This window comes from Nipponia nippon, unplaced genomic scaffold (assembly GCF_047370975.1).
Source record: "Nipponia nippon isolate SJK-2023a ecotype South Korea unplaced genomic scaffold, ASM4737097v1 scaffold_9, whole genome shotgun sequence".
Lineage (NCBI taxonomy): Eukaryota > Metazoa > Chordata > Aves > Pelecaniformes > Threskiornithidae > Nipponia > Nipponia nippon.
Genome location: NW_028262413.1, coordinates 47,570,409 through 47,588,856, shown reverse-complemented (window position 1 = coordinate 47,588,856; position 18,448 = coordinate 47,570,409). Strand labels below are relative to the sequence as shown.

The window sequence follows — 18,448 nt, the reverse complement described above, 5'->3', positions numbered from 1 at the left end:
TATATTGCCTATAAAATGAACATACCACAATTACTTTGATTTTTAAAAGTATATATTTCACGATATTTTGCCGTTAACTTTGTGTGGCTCTTACTGCTAAAAGTGTAAGAAGAAGGGAGAAATCCTTCAGCCTCTGGCAGCATAACCTCGCGCTGGTTCTGAGAACGTAGGTGCACATCTACTCGCGCAGCGTACTAGAAATGGAATGAAGTAGCATCTGTATTTACGAACGCATAGCAAAACATTGCATACTTCAAAAGTATGCAAGAATCATGACCAAACATCCTAACGATGAGGCTGGAGGTATCATGAAGCAGTCTTCCAAAAGTCTTTGGTTAATAATATTTTGTTGCGCTATTCAGGTCTCTGGGTTCATTGGATTCTGGTATAGTCTGATCATTTTTACGTCGAAACAGTCTCCCGAAATGCACATCTTTGCGATGAAGCTAAAAACCAGTCTAACCATTCTTCAGCCAAGATGATACCCTAAATTACATTCATGATGGTTGTCAACGACTGTAGTACCCAATCATTAGTGCCCGATTGCTATAACAGAATCTATAGTCTAAAATGAAACATAGAGGGTCCGTATACCATAAGAGGGAGTACCTCAGATCTATGGTAGGTGATTTGTTAAATGGGAAGTGATGTTAGGTAATCGCTGTGAAAGGCTGAGGACCAGGTTAGTTTTAAAATGCCAGGGATTTGTTACCTTAACCAAGATAGAAGGTGGTAAATTCTCCTGAGCCATCCGTTTGAATGAGGTATCAGAAATGTTTCAGGAAATGGGTAGGGTGAATACTTTATTTCAGAAGACGTCTGGAAGCGTTTGTGCTGGTGAACTGTTTTTTTGCTCTGTGCTCAGTTGTTGCTCTAAATGTGGGAACTTGGGCTGAATGCTCTTTTTCTGCAGGGCTTTAAACCCAGCTATCTAAAAAGGGAGACCCAGTTTCCAGTATGAACTCCAGATAAGGTTCTCTCAGGAGACTGAGTAGCGCATGTGCTGCACTTCTTGCAAAAACAAGATACATGAAGTGCTGTCAGCTGAACGCACATCTTCATTTGCAGCTCTGGCCCATCAGGAGCACAAAACCTTTATTTTAATTGTCTGCATCTTGTGCAGTTGATGCCAAACCCCACTGCCCCTCCTCTCCTTCCACAAGCATTCTGCCACACCTTGCAGCTGGGGAACCAGCTTGGGCTTTTGCTGTCGTTAGCTGCAGAATTCTTTGGCAATTTCTGATGAACAGCCACACCTGGGCCAGCTTTTATCTTCTGATTCCCACTTGCTCTGTTTTCTTCCCAGTCTAGATCATGTTCTGAATAGTGTTAAAATTCAAGCTACAGTTCAAGAACTCTATTATGACTCTATTTCTGACTTTTAAAAGATGATAATTTCATTTTATATCTGCTCTATTGCTAAAAAAATACATTTTTGGCACCAGCAGCATGGGAGTTGAATGTGAGAGACTGTAAAGCAGTTTCAATCCTTCCATCAGCTCAAGGCTCAGAAGTGTTAATAGTAATTAAAAACTTTTTTTCCTCAAAATACATTTCACACTTTGCACATACTGAGAAATCTCTCTCACCACGGGAACTTTCAGATCACTTGTTCCCTGCAAAAACAGGTACAGTTTTCTTTTGTCAGAATAGAACAAAGACATAAGGAAGTGCAGGTTTCATTTACTCCTAGGACACTGCAGTCTATTAAGTGCCAGTGAACTAATGAGCCTCTCAGACCTTATGTTGTTCTGGCTTGGATCAAGGCTTAATTTTCCTTAACCCTTAAGAAACTAGCTGACTCCTGGGTTGATACTGCCGTGCTCTCCTATGCCTCCTTTTCCCCCAGGATATTGCTTCTACTGACCAAACGGGGACATGACATAGCTTGGGTACGAAGCTAGGTGAGAAATCGTACTACAAAGAGCTTCTTAGCAGTAAAATAGGAGGGAGTGCACTATAAATGCGGTGAGGAAAAAGTCAGAACAACATACTGTTCTGCAGCCCCTCAAAGCAGAACAGAGAACGAATAGATCTCATTTTGTTGGAAGAACTAATAAGCAATTGCAGTGTGCTTTTTGGCATATTATTTCTTGGTAAGTGAGAGATTATTGTTGTACCTACCACAGCCAAAAATACCTCTGTTACTTTCATTACTAAACATAAAGACTTCCAGGAATTTCGTTCATTGGCTAAATTTCACATTAGAAAATTCTGTGTGGGCTCTGGTATATCCAAAACCAAGACCATATTGAGATTACGTGTAAGAAAGGAACAAAGCCAACCAACCAACCAAAAATACTCTTTTAGATTCTTATTTGAAACAGGGATCAGCATTTATGCAAACGTTCTCATCTGCAACTAATTACTGCTGTGACCAAAGTAGAAGAGAAGGCGGCTAGCACAAAAGATAACGTATGAAGCTAACGGATCAAAGACTCGGGCATCGGAAAAACTGGGCACTGCTCTGCTGCAACTGCCTGGTCACATTCATTATTCATCTTAAAAACTGGTTTTGCCTGAGCTTTTTGGGAAGTAATCTGAAAGATACTTGCCATGCTTGGGACAACAGTATCCATCCAATGGAGAAGATGTACTCTTCTATAGTAAAATTTACAATATGTTGTCTGTTGAGATAATAGAGATCTGATGGATAAAGAAAATTTTACAAATGTAACTGTTGTCCTTTAACATAACAGTGCACAGCAATTGTGACAAAAAAAAAAAATCACCGGTATCTGAAATGCAGAATCTATCTGATGGACAGAGAGATCCACAAAAGTCACGGTGTACCGGGAATCATAGTGCAAATATAATTCTAATGGTCCTCTTAGAATCTGTTGTTGAACTAGTGCTACTACTACTATTTTTGATAATTTGAAAGTGAACATAAAGCTGCTGCAAAGATCTGCAGGTAACAAAAGAGAGCAGAATGATAACAATACGGACAGTCGGTTCTGAAGAGGAATTCGGGTTGCTGGGCTCACTGATAAGATGGCATTTAAGCATGTTTATTTATAGGCAGAACACTGGACCTACTTTCGTGTTGGAAGCCTGTATTTTAGAAAACAATAGGTCTGAAAGGGAATTGAGAGTCACAGGACTCTTCGGCAGAGTATGACCTAGTCTGATCTAGTGACAAAGACAACGTGATCCCTCTACGTATATCCAGGGGCATATAAAAGAAAAGGAGGTGGCATTTTCCTTGTATAACATCACTAAAAGAATTACAGGAATACCTTCTGAGGTTCGGGTGCACCACTTCTGCAGGGATGTTAGCAAGCTGAATCTGACTCGGGAGTTTTGATTCAAGGAACAGAAGGGTCTATGCCACAGAGAGGTATCATTTTAGAGTAAACAACTCTTTGGTTTCTCAGACAAAGACATAATGAGATCCAGTTCCTGGAAGTTGAAGGCAAACAAATGCAGACTGTGCTTAAGGCAATGGCTTTAACAGTAAGGATAATTAACCCATGGGAGAATTTGCTAGGGATGCAGTGGATTGTGTTTATGAACCTATCTTTATGAAGATACGTTAAGGACAGCTCTAAGTTGCAGGCTTGATGGAGGAATCACTTGGTAAAATTTTAAGGTCTGTGCTCTGCAGGTCAGAGTAGATTGTTTCCTCTGCCTTAGAGGCAATCATTCTGTTAACAAGATTTTAAAAACAGATAGCGTACTGCAGGAATGACAATACGAACATCAGGGGCATTTATTATGATCCTCTGCTTTTCAACAGTTTATGTTTGTGAAAGAAGGGATATTCTTCTAAACAGCACACTCAGAAATCATGGAAATGTACTGTCTCGGTTAATAGTACTTCACATGCCAATGCAGAAGGAAAACCAAACCTGTTCTTACAGATGAGAAAGCGTTTCCAGAAGCATAAAGAATAAGGCACTTAAACATTTTCCGTTAACTATTCTTTCAGAGCATCTGCTTTCGAAGGTTGCTCTTCTTCCAATTTCAGTTTGTTTTCTGCTGTAATTCCTAGAATTGCTTCAATATCTTGAATTGCCATCTGTAACAGATTCGAGGAATACAAGTTATTTAATGGGCATTATAATGAAATCTAGCAGCCAAAACGCACAGCTGGTAGTACTTGCCTTGAAAAGGTAACCAGTGTTACACAGGACATGATGCACCAATTAAATTTACTATTACTTTGGGGACAGTTGGGGGAATTATTAGTAAATATGTACAAATCTCAGGTAAATAAAAAATACAATTTGTTGCAATTTGTACTTTAATTAACTAGCAGGTGTTCTATTTCACATATGTAAATCATTGTTAACTCACTATGAAGAAGAGTTCCCTTTTATATTTTTCTTCAATGGTTGCTTTTCACTCCCTCATATTGCAAAAAGGGTTTTTTTTTGTTTGTTTCTTTATTCTGTAACATGTTGAAATTTAATTATATCTTCTCTAAAACTGTCATTTCGCACTCTGCTTGTCAGAGGAAAATATAGTCAGAGTTAACACTGGAAAGAATCTGATATAAATTATGTTATGTGATTTAAGATACCAATCTGCAACACAGTTCTCCCCTTCACCTTTCTACGAAACACTTACTTAAAGACAGGATCTTGGAAACTTTTTATAAAGTTAAAGGTGATATAGTTTAGCAAAAGAACTCCCTCCGGAAAGTTTAGCTATTCTCTGGAATCAAAAAGCAGCAGCATTGTAATGAGTGCTTGTTTCAGGGCACGGGGTTGGATTCATTATTGCTTTACTGTCTCCTTTTGCCAGCAAGGTTGTCGCAAAGGAGCTTCCGAGTAAAGGTGGGCACTCCTGGGGGAAGGTTCCCAGCGTAAGAAGCCCCCGCGCTTTCTCCTGCCTCCCCCCGCACCACCCCGGAGCATCCTGGGGCACGCAGGGATGGGCGCTGCGGGCAGATTCAAAGAGCAGAGAAAATGGGGAACAAAATTGACTTGTGAAATGGATGGCGGGGTGAAAGATGTGAACTAATGGATTAAGTACTCAGTGGCTGCCTGCTTAAAAGAAATCAGTGTTAATAACCTAGGGAGCTATTATAAACTGAGAAGCTTGTTTCTAATTTAAGATTCCTACCTTGATGGTGTCCCTCTAAAATAAAAGGGACGATTGTGGCAGAACTGTCTGAGGCAGCGCCAATAGCTCCTTTGCTTCTTACAACAATCAGGAGCATTGCATTACAAATAATTTCACGCTAAAGTATGTCTCTTTTCAAAGAAAAAGTTTCCAACTTAAATTTAACTAACAGGTTCATTGGGAGACTTACTATATTGACCTAGACACTGTAAAATACATACCGCTAACAATAAAAAAGGAATGGTTTAGCACTTGTTTATGATACAGCATGAGGTATTTTCAGCCCTTGTACAGAAATTAACCAGGATCGTTAGTTAATTAACACCTCACCTTAAAATTGGTCTCGCCTTGCATATTAGGTGCTGATATTTCTTGATGGATGATGAAGAGATTGCGAGCAAAGGTCATGAGGACCCCCTGGAGATCCTCTCCGATTGTTCTGTTAATGATATCCAAACAAATGAGTTTACCAATGATTCCCTTCACATGCTTAAAAACAATCGCCCTCTCATTTGTGCCTGTCTGGTGATGGAATTTAATGAGTATTTTCAATCTCACAAGGTGGCAATCTTCAGGGAGATATGAAAGATGAGGCTCCATTTTAACTTGTCAACAGAAAGGATTTGTGCAATAAATAATTTTTATTAATCAACTTAGCAGAAGTAAGCAGTAAGGTTTCAGCTGCTCCAAGTAAAAGGCTACCATTGAGTTAGGACCGAGACAGCAGAACACTTAAAACACCTAGATTAGTTCAGAAGAGCTGTTGCTTCTGCCTACAATTTGTTAAAGACATCCGAAGGAGAAATTCCAGCAGCATCACCATTTCTTAGGCTTTCGTTTCGCAGACTCTAATATACATACAGACTCTCAATAAAGGGAACAGGATATTATGCTGAGGAAGAATGTACCTCATTTACTGACTGGAACTGACAGTAGATCTCCAATGTAGTGAAATGGATGATAATTCACATAGATGTTTCAGGTATTTCAGTGATTTTATAAGCTGACTTATATTCTTGAAAATCTTTCCAAATTAAGATAATGAAATTGCATTGAAAATGTGATGGAAGACCAATCTGGGATCAGAGCGTACAGCAAATATATTTGGGGGTGTTCTGGTAATACAGTAAGAACTGCCAATTCCAGCTGATGATCCAAGAGGCGGCGTTACGGTTCTTCCCGGGGGAGCAGCTGCTGACGTATTGTTCCAAGGGAGTTAGCGAGACTGTAGGTAGGATGCAGTATCTCTAACATAAGGACTCCATTTTCCAAGGTAACAAAGTGAAATCACACCAACAGGGACAAGCCGATCCAAGGGTTCACCCACTCCGAAAAGGGCAGGTCCTTCTCCTCTCTTCAGCTCCTCCCCATCTATCTTGCACAACTCTCAGGCTCAGTATATACCCCTCTATGGACTGATTCTCTCTCAGCCTCACAGAAAACCAATCCAATAAAGGAAAGCTTTCTGCCGGCTTACTGAGCTGGATCAGCTCCTGGAGAGGTGTAAAAGTACCAGGGACAAAGCAAAAGGAGGGTCAGGAGGGAGGAGGGCTCCGCGGCTGGGGTGGGGGAAGGAAAGAGCTCACCTTTCAGCATCAACGGGCCATGGGAGAGTTTAGTGACACTTTCAGGTGCCTCATTCACTTTTTAAATGGCTCCTGTAGGTATGTTACAAGTTCTTGTTTAGTGTTTTTCTTTCAAATTCATCTCGCAGCTCAATCATGGAAGCTGCCTACATTGTGGCTGCAGGTGAATGCAGTATAGTGTAGGAATATCTAAGCTTTAAACAAATCTGATTCACTTGTGTGCTACCCACAGCCTCGTCCACAGGCTCAGTACAGGCTGAAAGAATTATAGCCCTAGAAACAATCTTTAGGATTCATTTAGTCCATTCCCTGTGCTAGGGCAGGATCAATGCTGCTTATATCATCCTGACAGAGGTTTGTCTAATCTGTTACTAAACACTGTCAATGACAACCGGACCGAAAAATCTAATTAGTTCTTCTGTTACTATCAGAAATTTTTCTTATGCTAAACATGAATCTTTCTTGCTGCAAGTTAAGTTCATTTCTTCTTGTCCTACTCCCAAAGACATGGAAATCAGGTTTTTCCTTCCCGCAGAGGCTTTCTATGTGCTTGAAGACTGTTAGCAGATCTCACTTCTGCCTCCTCCCTCCCACCCCCTTTAGTCTTGCCTTGTAAGTCATGCTTTCTAGAACTCTAAACATTTTCATTGCCTCCCTCCGAGTAGAATGGAAGGATTACTTCCAGTGTCTCCCAGGTTATACTGTTCCCCTTTTTCCATAAGATCATGACATCGTGACTTGCAGGCAGTTTGTAAGCCACTGCAACTCACAGATCCTTTTCTGCAAAGCTGGTAGTTCCTCATATTCATTACTGCTATCTATGTGTAATTTCTTGCACCTGGTTCCAACTGAATGTAATTCTGTTTTTCATATTGTTTCCTCAGTTAGGCAAGATCGTTTTGAATTCTGTTCCTGCCCTCTAAAATACTTGCAGTCACATCCAGCACTCGAGGAAGCGGTTTTCTTATCCAGGTCATTAGTGAAATAGCTCCAGCATCAAAGGAATACAGAACAGACTGGGAACAGACCATTTCAGCCCCTCGCTCATTATTTCCTATTTTGGCAGTAAACTTTACGTAAATTCTCTCTGAGGAGAGGTTTTCAATCGGTGTCTAGGAGATTTCTGCAGATTATGCTTTCTTAGACTTCTTAGGAGAGGTTCATATGCCTAAGGAATTACTAAACTATCCGATCTGCTGTTGCCTGACTGCCATTGATCACTTTGTTGAAGAACAATATAAAAAGGCATTAAACCTCAACCTCCTTTGCATCGCGTATAGTTAGGTTTTTAATAAAGTTGCCTGTAAAAGTAAGCCTGTGCTAATCCGTGTGCTCTCACAGCTAGGTTGCTATTGGCAGTGAATCTAGCTCTTGTAAAGCCAACTGCAGTAGGGCTTTAGTCTGCAATGCAGTCAGGCTTTGATCTAAGCAGATTCCTGCACTTTCCTTTTTTATCACCCAATGCCTATATTACCAAAAGCCTCCCTAAAACTTGTCAGAAGGCCAGTCTTCCTTTTTTGAACAGCAGAGTGAACTTGAGCGCCTGGTGTTGGGATTGTTCGTTCCCTGCGTGACCTCGGTCAGAGCCCAGGCCAGCCCCGCTGGGCCGTCGCTCTCCAGACCGCGCGTCTTCCCAGCTGTTTATCAGACCGTGGAACCGACAGGGCGTACTTACATCATTCCCAATCTGTGTCGCTTCTGATCGTCATACAATATGAAAACTGTTCCCTGTTTTTCCTGTTAAATAAGAAGACAAAGTTGCTTTAATTATTCCTAAAATAGTGAAAATTATAAAAATGCCTTAAACATGGAAAGTAAGTACATAACCGTATCTAAGAACGGCTAGTTTTGAATGCGTAATGGATTATTGCTCAGTGTAAGTAGATTATTGCTCTAACTTATTGTAGAAAATACAATACATTATGTAAGTCGAGTACATACGGCAGAGTCTATTCAGTATTTTTGTTCCAAAGTAGGAAGAGATGGTTATAAGTATCTTAAAAATTATCTCCTTACACAGGTATTTTTATCAAGAGACAGGTTAACCCCTAAAAGCCTTACACGCACTTGATGGTGACAATACGTTTAGGTTTTCCTGTTCTTAAAGTTTATATTTCACCTTGGATATATACGGGACATGAACTTTCATTAACCTTCTGCTCTGGTTCATCACGGGCCCGATTCTGGCAACAGTTTGGTCAGCAGCAAAACTCGCAGTTTGGTTTTTAGATGTGCTGAGCAACCGTTATCGCGTGTCACCGCGAGAGGTGTCGTGAACAGGTGCCATCCCTGGGGAGGGTTTATATGGAGGAAACACGTAAAACTCTGCGTTTCCCAGTGAAGCCCTCTGCCCCAGGATCGGAAATCTCTATCTGCTGTTCTGTCTTGTGTAACATCTTCTAAACCCTTTTCCATTTTGTTCTTTTGCGATTTTGCCCATAAGCCTTAAGCACTTCCTTTCCTAGCAAAGACTGCATTTTCATTTCTTCACTCCTCTTCCTGTTCTCCGTTATCACCCAGCCTCTTGGCCTCTGAAGGTATATCTGTCTCCTCTTACGGGTACGGAGATGTGCGAAAGGGCCACGTGATGGCCAAGTGCTCTCATGAAAACTCAGTGCTAGCATGGTCCTAAACCCAAGCACAGCTCCTGCCTGACAGCCATAATCCTTTCTGCCTGCAGAGCCGTGCGAACAAACCCGCCGCGAGACACCGTCTCACTGCCTGTTGTGTAACGCAAACAAGTTGTGGTACTCTTCAGCCTTCGCTGCTTCCAGTCTTATGCCAAATCAGAGAGAGATCTCAGCACTGCAGTTCTTCAAGGCTTACACCCCAGCTAAAGTAAGTGTTGTAGTATTAGACTAATTTTTACAGGAACTACTGAAGACCTTTATGCAATTCAGAGTTCATTAATTAGCGAAATGAAAACAATTTAAAATCAATTCTGATGTATACCAAATCCTCTTCAGCAAAGCTGTAGAGCAACACCTTGCTGTGTTTTTAACAGAACACTTAAACATTATATTATGCTAAACAGAACACTTAAACTTTACATTGTGCTAAGTGGTTTCACCATATTAGAATTTACATACAAAAATCATGCAGAGCGAATATCACGTTTTCTAATCTTTCCCGTTCGTACCTGGAGGTCAAATCCAACACCGTGAGCTTTACACATCTGGAGGAGAACATTATAGTAGATTACGGAAAGGCTGGAGTGCCTCAGCTGGCTGCTTGCTACTGCACACCGGTTGCTTATTGGAGAAGGCTAGAGAAAACAACACCGGATTCTTTATTTTCAGACCGGTTAATATCAGAAACCAACAATTTACTACTTAAATGGCTTTTTCTCAGTGAACTCGTGTCAGTGTGCAGTAAGGCTCCATGTGGAGGAATTCCTGTTCATCACAATGTCTGCTGAACATAGACAATTCCATGCAGCAAAATTAAATCCTCACCTCACGCTGTACCTGAAATCTTATATTGTAGATCAGGTCTACAGAATCACTCTTTATGAACCACATTTTTATACTTCCATAGCTCCATTGGTAACTGATGCCTGTGAAATCATTCTAAGTGGATCTTCTGAATCCATCCTGCCCTGTGGTAACATACGTTTTTCTAGCGTCAGCTCTTTCAATAGCAGAAATGCCAAAGCGGATAATCAGTAGGTTTTAAAATTGGGTTTCTCCAAGACTGAGCATTCTGCTAGAGCTTTAGTCTGCATAATTTTTCCAGCAAGTCTTTGAGGAGAATAGGCCCAGTGACTCCAAGGAGCTATACAGCTGATACCAGTGGAGTTCATACTATGGATAAAAATCAGCATCGCATTTGAGTTTAAACTCTTACCAGTGCTTAGGACAAAAGAACGGAGATGTTGCCTTGAGTAGAACTGCATAGAGATGTTCTCCTAAACCACGGCTTTCCTGTGATGTTATTTCTAACACTGGACTGTTCATTCAGAGTGGGGATCCTGCACGTTGAAGCATGTAATTTACAGCATTTTTTCTAAAATGATATTTGTTTTGACATTGACTCATTTAAGTTGACATAGTTGAAATCCTTATATAATACATCTCTGCCTGAAAATTAATCATGTTTATAATATTCTGAGAATTAATAACACCCATTGCTCAAGTCATTAACTTAAAAAAGGAGCTTCCAAAATCTGTTCTCTGCAGTAGGGGACCACAAATAAATGAATGCTTGATAAAATAATCCAAGTAGCAGTTTAACAAGCGTAAACTTGAATGTGGCTGCAATAACACAGAACTATTGTTTAAGGGTTGGCATCAGGTTGATGAGGTGCTTATTTCAGCTACAAAGCATGCATACACATGCATAATGAACTGCAGTATGAATTATTAATGTGTTGCTTATTTAGCCTCATCTGTCTAGAAGATAATGTATCCTAACTATAATGAGTGATTGGTTTTGTACATAATTACAGTAGCAGCGGTATCTAGGAAATTTGTTCTTTCAAAGAAGGATTTCTAAAAATAAAATCATCACACAAACTCAGTTGCTGCTCCATTTCATCAAAATCAAACCTACCAGGATTGAGAATATATAATAAATTAAAAGGGACAGAATCATTATTAACATCATAATTTTACACAAAGTGTTTTACTTAATCATTCATTACAGATCATGTGCTGTAAAAGCATTTGTCTCTTGGTTTGTTTGTTTCTTTTTCTAAAGATATTTTCCTGAGAGAGTGCATTTTTGTAGTTCGCTCTGAAGGAGATAAAAACCTCAGAAATACAGACAAAAGAAAAATAAAGGACGTAGTGACAATTTATGTTAATTCTGACAGAATTTTAATTAAAAAAAAGTTGCTACTTGATTACTTTTCATTTCTAAAACTTGTTCTACTGGGACTAATCATATCTAATTTACTTCTCTCCAACTAAAAGTGGTTGCTTGACAAGAACAATAGATCAAGAGCTCATTAACCTCTAAATTATAGCTCCGTGACATTTTTGGAATGGTGCTACATGCCTCCTCTATGCATGAAAAAAAGGGAGTTGTGAATCTTCTGTCAAAATGTGTAAAACGGCATCTGTTTTCTATCTATATGTGTATATATACATGTACTTATACACACATTTCTTATTCTCTGACTTTTCTAAAGGCCTTTCTTCCCTTTTTAGACGGACAGTCTCAAGGTTCAGAGCCATATTAAATCCTGCACCGAGACTGATCTAATTTAACAAATCAGCACAATAAGCAAATCATATGTTCACCATGCTTCTGTGACAGTGTGTTTAGAAGGATGTCAAAGCAATACACAAATATCGTCGTCTTATTTAAAAGCACATCCCTGGGAGGCACTATTGTGGACACGAGAGTTTTCAGAGAGATTAAAGGTTGGATCCACAAGAAGCAGGTGCCACTCGTCATTTCAGTTACCTAAACCTACAACCCTGAGCACCTCGGCTTTGTCTGCAGCACCCGCGGAGAGCCCAGCACACATGAATTCACAGCACGCGACCCCGCGTGCGGCTGAAGCTGACCGGGCAATAGAAAACAGCAGGATTGAGCCGGGGGACTTCGGGGCTCAGCTCTCCTGCTCGGTGTTGCAAACAGGTGCTTCTCCCCCTTGGGCTTTGTAACTCCGGTCCAGAGAGAGCGAGCAGGAGGGAGTACGACTGCATATTCCTGCTTAGGGAACTCCCCTCGGTTAGGCTGCTATGAGTATTTCTTCCTGTTCAAATGACTGTGTCCATAATTAATACTGCAGCCTCATACTGAACAGTTAGATGGAGGCAGAACTGATGGAAGGTTCTGAGAACCAACATTTGGGTTTAACTCAGGTGAGAGCTGGGAGGGATTTAGGTGACAGATCCTTCTGCAGATGTAGCCCTGATTGTTTTACTCTCAGTTTTGTGCATGAAAGTAGAAAGCTGAGGTAGAACTTCAGTGCTCTAACTTCTGTTCCCAAATCAGAGCTCATGAGCTGAAGGCTCAGGTTTCTTCTTGACTGCTTTTGAGTTACTCTATAGTCAGGGCAGTGCTTTCATCTCCTTCCTTTTTCTTGCATCCTATAAATTGCCACATTTTTTACAACTTGAAAGCTACCTGAAATATTTAGTAGGTAGTTACTACGACAAATCAATATTACTGAGTACAAAAGATGAATAATCAGGTACCCGTAAGCATCCAGAACCTTTCCTTTAATTTCTAGCGTGATGGTATCCCGTTTACTTTAACCTTGTAAAATCTAAAAGTAGCAGTTTAAAATCTGAAAGGAGCAGATTCAGCTCCTGTAGAACAGTGATCTAGGACAGATTTTCACTTTTTGGTAGTTTACATTAATAATTTTATTTGTAAACAAATCACTGCTTACAGTTTTCGTCTCCTCATGCTGAATACGTTGGCTTTTCATTTTATTTGAACCAGGAGATACTTCAAAGCGGCTAGAGCGACAATCCAGATTTCCATCTGTCAGGTACAACATGAGCTGAGTCCAGGCCAGCTGGTCACTGTAGCAAAGGTCAAGGTCTGTTGCCCATACCTAATCAAAACACAAACAGGTGCATTAAAATTAAAAAACCAAACAAAAAACAAAACCAAAAAAACAAGAGAACAAGAAGGGTGAAACTCAGCAATTGTGTAAAGGAACATCTCTGCCTTTGTTTTCGCGCATGTCAGTATGCATGCTTATGGTTTCCTTGTGCTGGTGCATCATTGGCAGCGATAAACCACTTCCAAATGGGAACAATCAGAATTCTTGTGTAACTTTAAAAGTAACTTTGCAGAGAAAACCAAAAGGCGAAGGACAAAACAGTGACCTGTGCTACTGAGATTTTAGCAACAATTCGAAAAAGTAGATAGATGAGCTCAACAGCTGTAAAGCCTGTATCGCATTAAATAGGTCGTTATCTAAATACTAAATACCACACCTGGATTTTTCAGCTGAAGAATAATTAAGGTCAAATAAAGTCAACCTTGAGTTACAAATAGGTATTTTGAGACAGAAAAAGGGAAGTTCCAGAAGGCAAAGCTAAACTGAGTAAAAGGAGCAGGGAAGCGTGGAATCCATGTGTAAGAATACGCATTGATCATCACAGGGGTCGAGCAAAGCCCGTTCCCTTTGCGATACACAGCCTCATCAAACAGCGGACACTTGGCATGGTTCTGCTTCCACTCACACTGCTGTTCTGAGGTGCTAATTCAGATTTATACTCACATAACGACACGAGAACTCAGACCATAAGATCGCAGGGCTGCCAGTGGAACGTGTCCCGCAGGCAGGCGGAAGGGAAGCCCTCCCCACCCGTGCACAAGACGTACTTGCGGGCAAGGGTAGAAGCCTCGTATAAACCTCAAGAAGATTTCAAAGCATTAAAGCAGGTAGAAGTCAGGCAGGATTTGCGAGGCCAGTCCACGCCGAGGGTGTAGCGGAAGGAATCGCCGCGGATTGCTTCTGCGAGGCTCCTCTGCCCCCAATAACCTGAGCCTGGTTTTACCCATCAGTTTTTCCCATTTAAAAAATGCTTCTGCCTACTACGCCAATGAGAAATGTTAACGCGCACAAATATCTGCCCTACAGTGGACCCCTTTAAAACAAATCTAGCAGTGAATGACTTGAATAAGCCTTTGAATGGTAAATGGCGTCATTATAAGGATATTAAGAGGTCAGGCAGTCAAGGCCTCTTGGTAAACTGGAGTTAATTTCTGAATCATATGCACATAGTAATGCCCTTTTTATAATGGTGAATAAATCACATCAGTAACAGTTGTTAATATCTAACTGCCAAGTATCTGTTGCTGTATTAAATATCCTATTTGTCAACTTAAATATTTCCTGCTGCATGGTATAAAATGCAAATCAGATGCTAATGGCTGGCTTTACTTAGTAATAGGGGAGTATTCCCCAATTATAATGCTTAATTTTCTTCAATAATTTATTCTTTATCATCATTTCTGCAAGACAGGAAGGAACTTCCATATCGATTTGTACTTTTCCAGTATGTGCTAACCTTTTCAATGAGCTGAATAGTAATTGTAAACTATACATACTGTAGAAGCATTACCTTAATTTCCGTAAATATTATGAAGAAATCAGTAACAGCCAATGTGTCTAGAACCTTGTTTGAGTTGGATTTTAGATTCTCAGTTAAAGCTTTTCCCCCAGAAAGAGATGGCAGGGCTACGTGAGGGGACCAGGGACTGCTGAAAATCTTGGATATCCAAGGACTGTTCACCACCTCAGAGAAAGGGAACTGGTCGCTCTTAATCTGGACCCTGATGTTACACTGGCATTGCTCTAACCTCAACGTCTCCCCCAGCACTATTTGGAAGCTTTGTTGATGCATGAACAGAGGGGCAGGAGGCAAATTTGGCTGAAGGTGGATCATAAAATGGCTGAGATGTTACGCAAAGACGTCACTGCGGCCATAGTGCATCTGGGTGACTGCAAGGGCTGTGTTCTGGCGACATGTAGAGAATAGGTCGAGCATTTAACAGCAGATAAAGCATTAAAAAATGCAGCCTGGCAAACATAAACAGCCATTAGCACAAGAAAAATTCATTGCAGCCCGGTAGAGATTCAGACAAACCGTACCAAGTGCAAGATAGCACATAGGTTTTGCAAGAGTTACTCAACAAATCCCATGTTGTCAGTAACTAAAATTAAAGTACATGCAAGTGACATTGTTTTAATTTCAGATGCAGAGAAGAGACCCATTAATTACTTGTGTGATACATTTCACATAATCTGAACAAAAACCCAGCATGCCAGCCTGGCTCTGCCGCCCCGCTGGCACATTCCCAGTCGCTGCTCTGGGAAGGCACAGAAGGACTCCTGCATCCCTGCTCCAGGGGATGGCTCCAGCCTCAGTGCTGCCCAAGGAAGGGGCTATAACACGAGGAAGAGGAGAAAAAGCTTTTAGCAGGGCAAGTTTCATGCTGGGAATCATGAAGCCGACCAAACGCTAGTTTAAGAAGTTTCTGTTTACTTTCAGCGTGTAGCAACTAGTTATTTCGGACATGGCTTCATCATCTCAGACCAACTACCCCCATACCATTGCCTGCAAAATTAAAGGCTCAGATCAACAGGGTGGACCGTTATGGCCCTACTGTGGAATGAAGGAAGGTGTCCATCCCCTCCCCTGCCCGTTACTCTTCAACATTGTACGGAGGGACAGCTCTAAACGCCTACTTCAGCTTCAGTCACAGTTACGTTCTACATAACTATAGTCATGGTATTTTTTGCTTCTTTAAATATAGGGTGTAGATCTCCACAAGCATAAGGGGGAGGAAGGCAAACGTGGCTGGAAGCCACCTGTCCACCTCCCCTCATTCTGGGCCTGAGCCTGAGGCTGAACCACCCCTACTGCAAGTTGAAGCAGCCAAATGGCCATTACTGCGTGCCAGCTGGGATCACCCCCAAGGATTCTTTTCCTGGCTCGGGATTGTCAGAGAACGTTGTATTGTGGCCATGTCCCTTTCTGCCCTGGACGTGTCCCAGAACATCCCTAATGTGGGGAGAAAGGAAGAAAGATCAGATGGCATAAGATTCCAGCTTTATCCTAGCAGGGGATTCCCTTTTGCCATGGAAATCCAGAAGTGCCCTTTAAATCCCCTTTGTACTGCTACAGAAACGGGAAAGACACAGGGCCTGGGCAATGGGTCTAACTTAATCTTCATGGATAATTTTTTCCCATTGTATTAGTTCAAATGCAGGCCAGATCATTAGTAACTAGTCGACTGAAGTCTTCAGTGGAACAATTTCTAAGTCCCATTCCAGTTCCCGAAGGTCACAAGTACTCTTTGCAAAATTACAGCCATCAGGCAATAGGCAACATTTTTGGCAGTTTTGAGCAAGGATGGAAGTTCGGCAGGCCTGAGTCTGGCCGGTGGAGCCGTGTGAAGACACACCACAGCTCTGCAGCTGCGTACGGTGCCCTTATTCTGGAAGCGGGCAGCGGACATCTGAGTGCTGGCTCTATCTACCACCTTTCACCAATAATGTATCAATATATATTCCCAAATGGAAAAGGGTAGCTCATTATAGCGTACTAAGCACATGTTGACCATATTGAAGTTAGCAGGTGTCCCTTGAGTGCAATGACCTAAAATTAATTGTAATAAAGAAGAGAGCACCAGAATCCTTTATAGCTGTGTCCAAAGAATTCTAATTAGGTGGGCTCCGTAGTTGATGACTTCTCATTTTCTGTGAAGATGTTACCAGGCTTATGCTAAAATCACGTATTTCCACTGCTTTGAAAGTGCTCTTTGGCACGCAGAGCACTAAGCTAAATCAGCACGGCCAGGGTTGCTGTCAGCAGCAGGTATGGAGAAGAACATGAACTGAGAAAAACATCTACTGTTAGAGCAAGAAGAGCTACGCATCACATGGACGTGACCAAGTTGGGCAATATAATTTAGACCTACCTATTGCTCTTGCTTCTGCTTCTTTTGGCCTGTGAAAATGTCAGAGCACAGGAAGCTCTTGGCTTGGCTGCTCCTTCCAGTTCCGCAGTCCTGATCCCGCTGGCCAGCCTCAATGAAGCATCACGGAGGGCGCGAGCAGAGGTAGGCACAGAAATGAGGGTACGGCGGAGAAGAAAGCAGCGTTAACAAAGGCGGCACCAGTTGCCCCAAATGGAGACGCCACTCTTCAACTGAAAGAACAGTCTCTGGGAGGGATGACAGAGGCTTTTGCAGCAGAGCTGATTCCACAGACGGCTCCTCCAGCGGCTCGGAGGCACAGAGCACCGTGCGAGGAGGAGGAGGAGGGAGTGCCATTTACAGACCTCCGGCACCGCTCCCCACCGTCGCTGGGAGAGGATTGAAGGCGTCACCCACATATTCTTTGGTTCCCTGCACGCTTTGTAGCACTAGATGGTATGTGGCAAATAAAAGGGCACTCATCATTCTTGACATTGCCACTTGTAACTAGAAGGAGCTCAGGCAGACTCCCACTATTAATGCCTTTGAAAACTGCAAAATGTAGAAGCAGTTGAAGCTGATGCAGAAGTCAGGGGGAAAGGTAAGAGTGGCACTACATGAGCTCTAAAGAAAAAGTACACAGCTTCAGATAAAAGCAAGAACAGATCTTGATCTAGTTTCCAGCAATGCCTAGTGTTACAGTGGAGCAAGGAGCACCGCTTTCCAGCAAGGTTCCCGTTCCAAAGGGAGGAGTATCCCCCAGTAAAGCAAGCAGGATGTGACCCTTCTCTCTGTGGCAGCCTGTAACTGAAAACAACCTACTCGCAGACATGTGAGCCTACTGACATCCATTCAAGGCTTTTCACTTTGTCTCAGCCCATAGAATAGCAGCTGTTTCTGCAGTCCAGTTAAAAAAAAGCCAACCACCCAAAATGAATGAAACCGTTCCTTAGAAACATCAACCCAACTCCACCTTTGCGGCACATAATCTTGGAAACAGTTTAACAGCTCCACAGAGCTCCAAGCGCAGGCAGAACAAACGAAACATCAGACCTGCTTATTAGTTTGGGCTGCTCTCTTAGCAGGCTGGAAAGGTCACTTCGGTTCAGCTCTCTACTAACATCACCTGGATTGCAACAGGGTTTCCTTTGAAGTAGTACAAAATGAGTGTCAAAAGCTTCTAGAATGCCTTGAAAATCTGAGCTGTGCTGTTTTGTGGTGTTTTTTTTAATTATTATTATTTTAATTTTATTTTATGAATGTATTTCCATAGTCTATAAAGCAATGCCTGTGGAGGTCAAGTAGTTAATAACCAGATGAATTATCATCTCCTCCAGTAAATCAGGAGCTGTTAGAAGAAGGCCCGTGCAAAGGTCAAGTTTAAGCAAAGAATGATA

The 18,448-nt window shown here is 41.7% G+C and overlaps 1 protein-coding gene across 1 annotated transcript in view; it reads right to left on the bottom strand.

Moving 5' to 3' along the window:
* Window positions 1-3,731: 3,731 nt before the first annotated feature.
* Window positions 3,732-18,448, bottom strand: part of IQCH (IQ motif containing H) — a 71,681-nt gene continuing 56,964 nt past the window's right edge. Inside the window, exons 17-21 of the mRNA XM_087745458.1 lie at window positions 13,003-13,170; window positions 9,796-9,921; window positions 8,332-8,393; window positions 5,401-5,509; window positions 3,732-4,021 (exon numbers count right to left, since the gene is read on the bottom strand). Of these exons, the coding sequence (XP_087601584.1) occupies window positions 3,920-4,021; window positions 5,401-5,509; window positions 8,332-8,393; window positions 9,796-9,921; window positions 13,003-13,170 (567 nt within the window). The 3' untranslated portion in view covers window positions 3,732-3,919. The remainder of the gene's footprint in view (window positions 4,022-5,400; window positions 5,510-8,331; window positions 8,394-9,795; window positions 9,922-13,002; window positions 13,171-18,448) is intronic.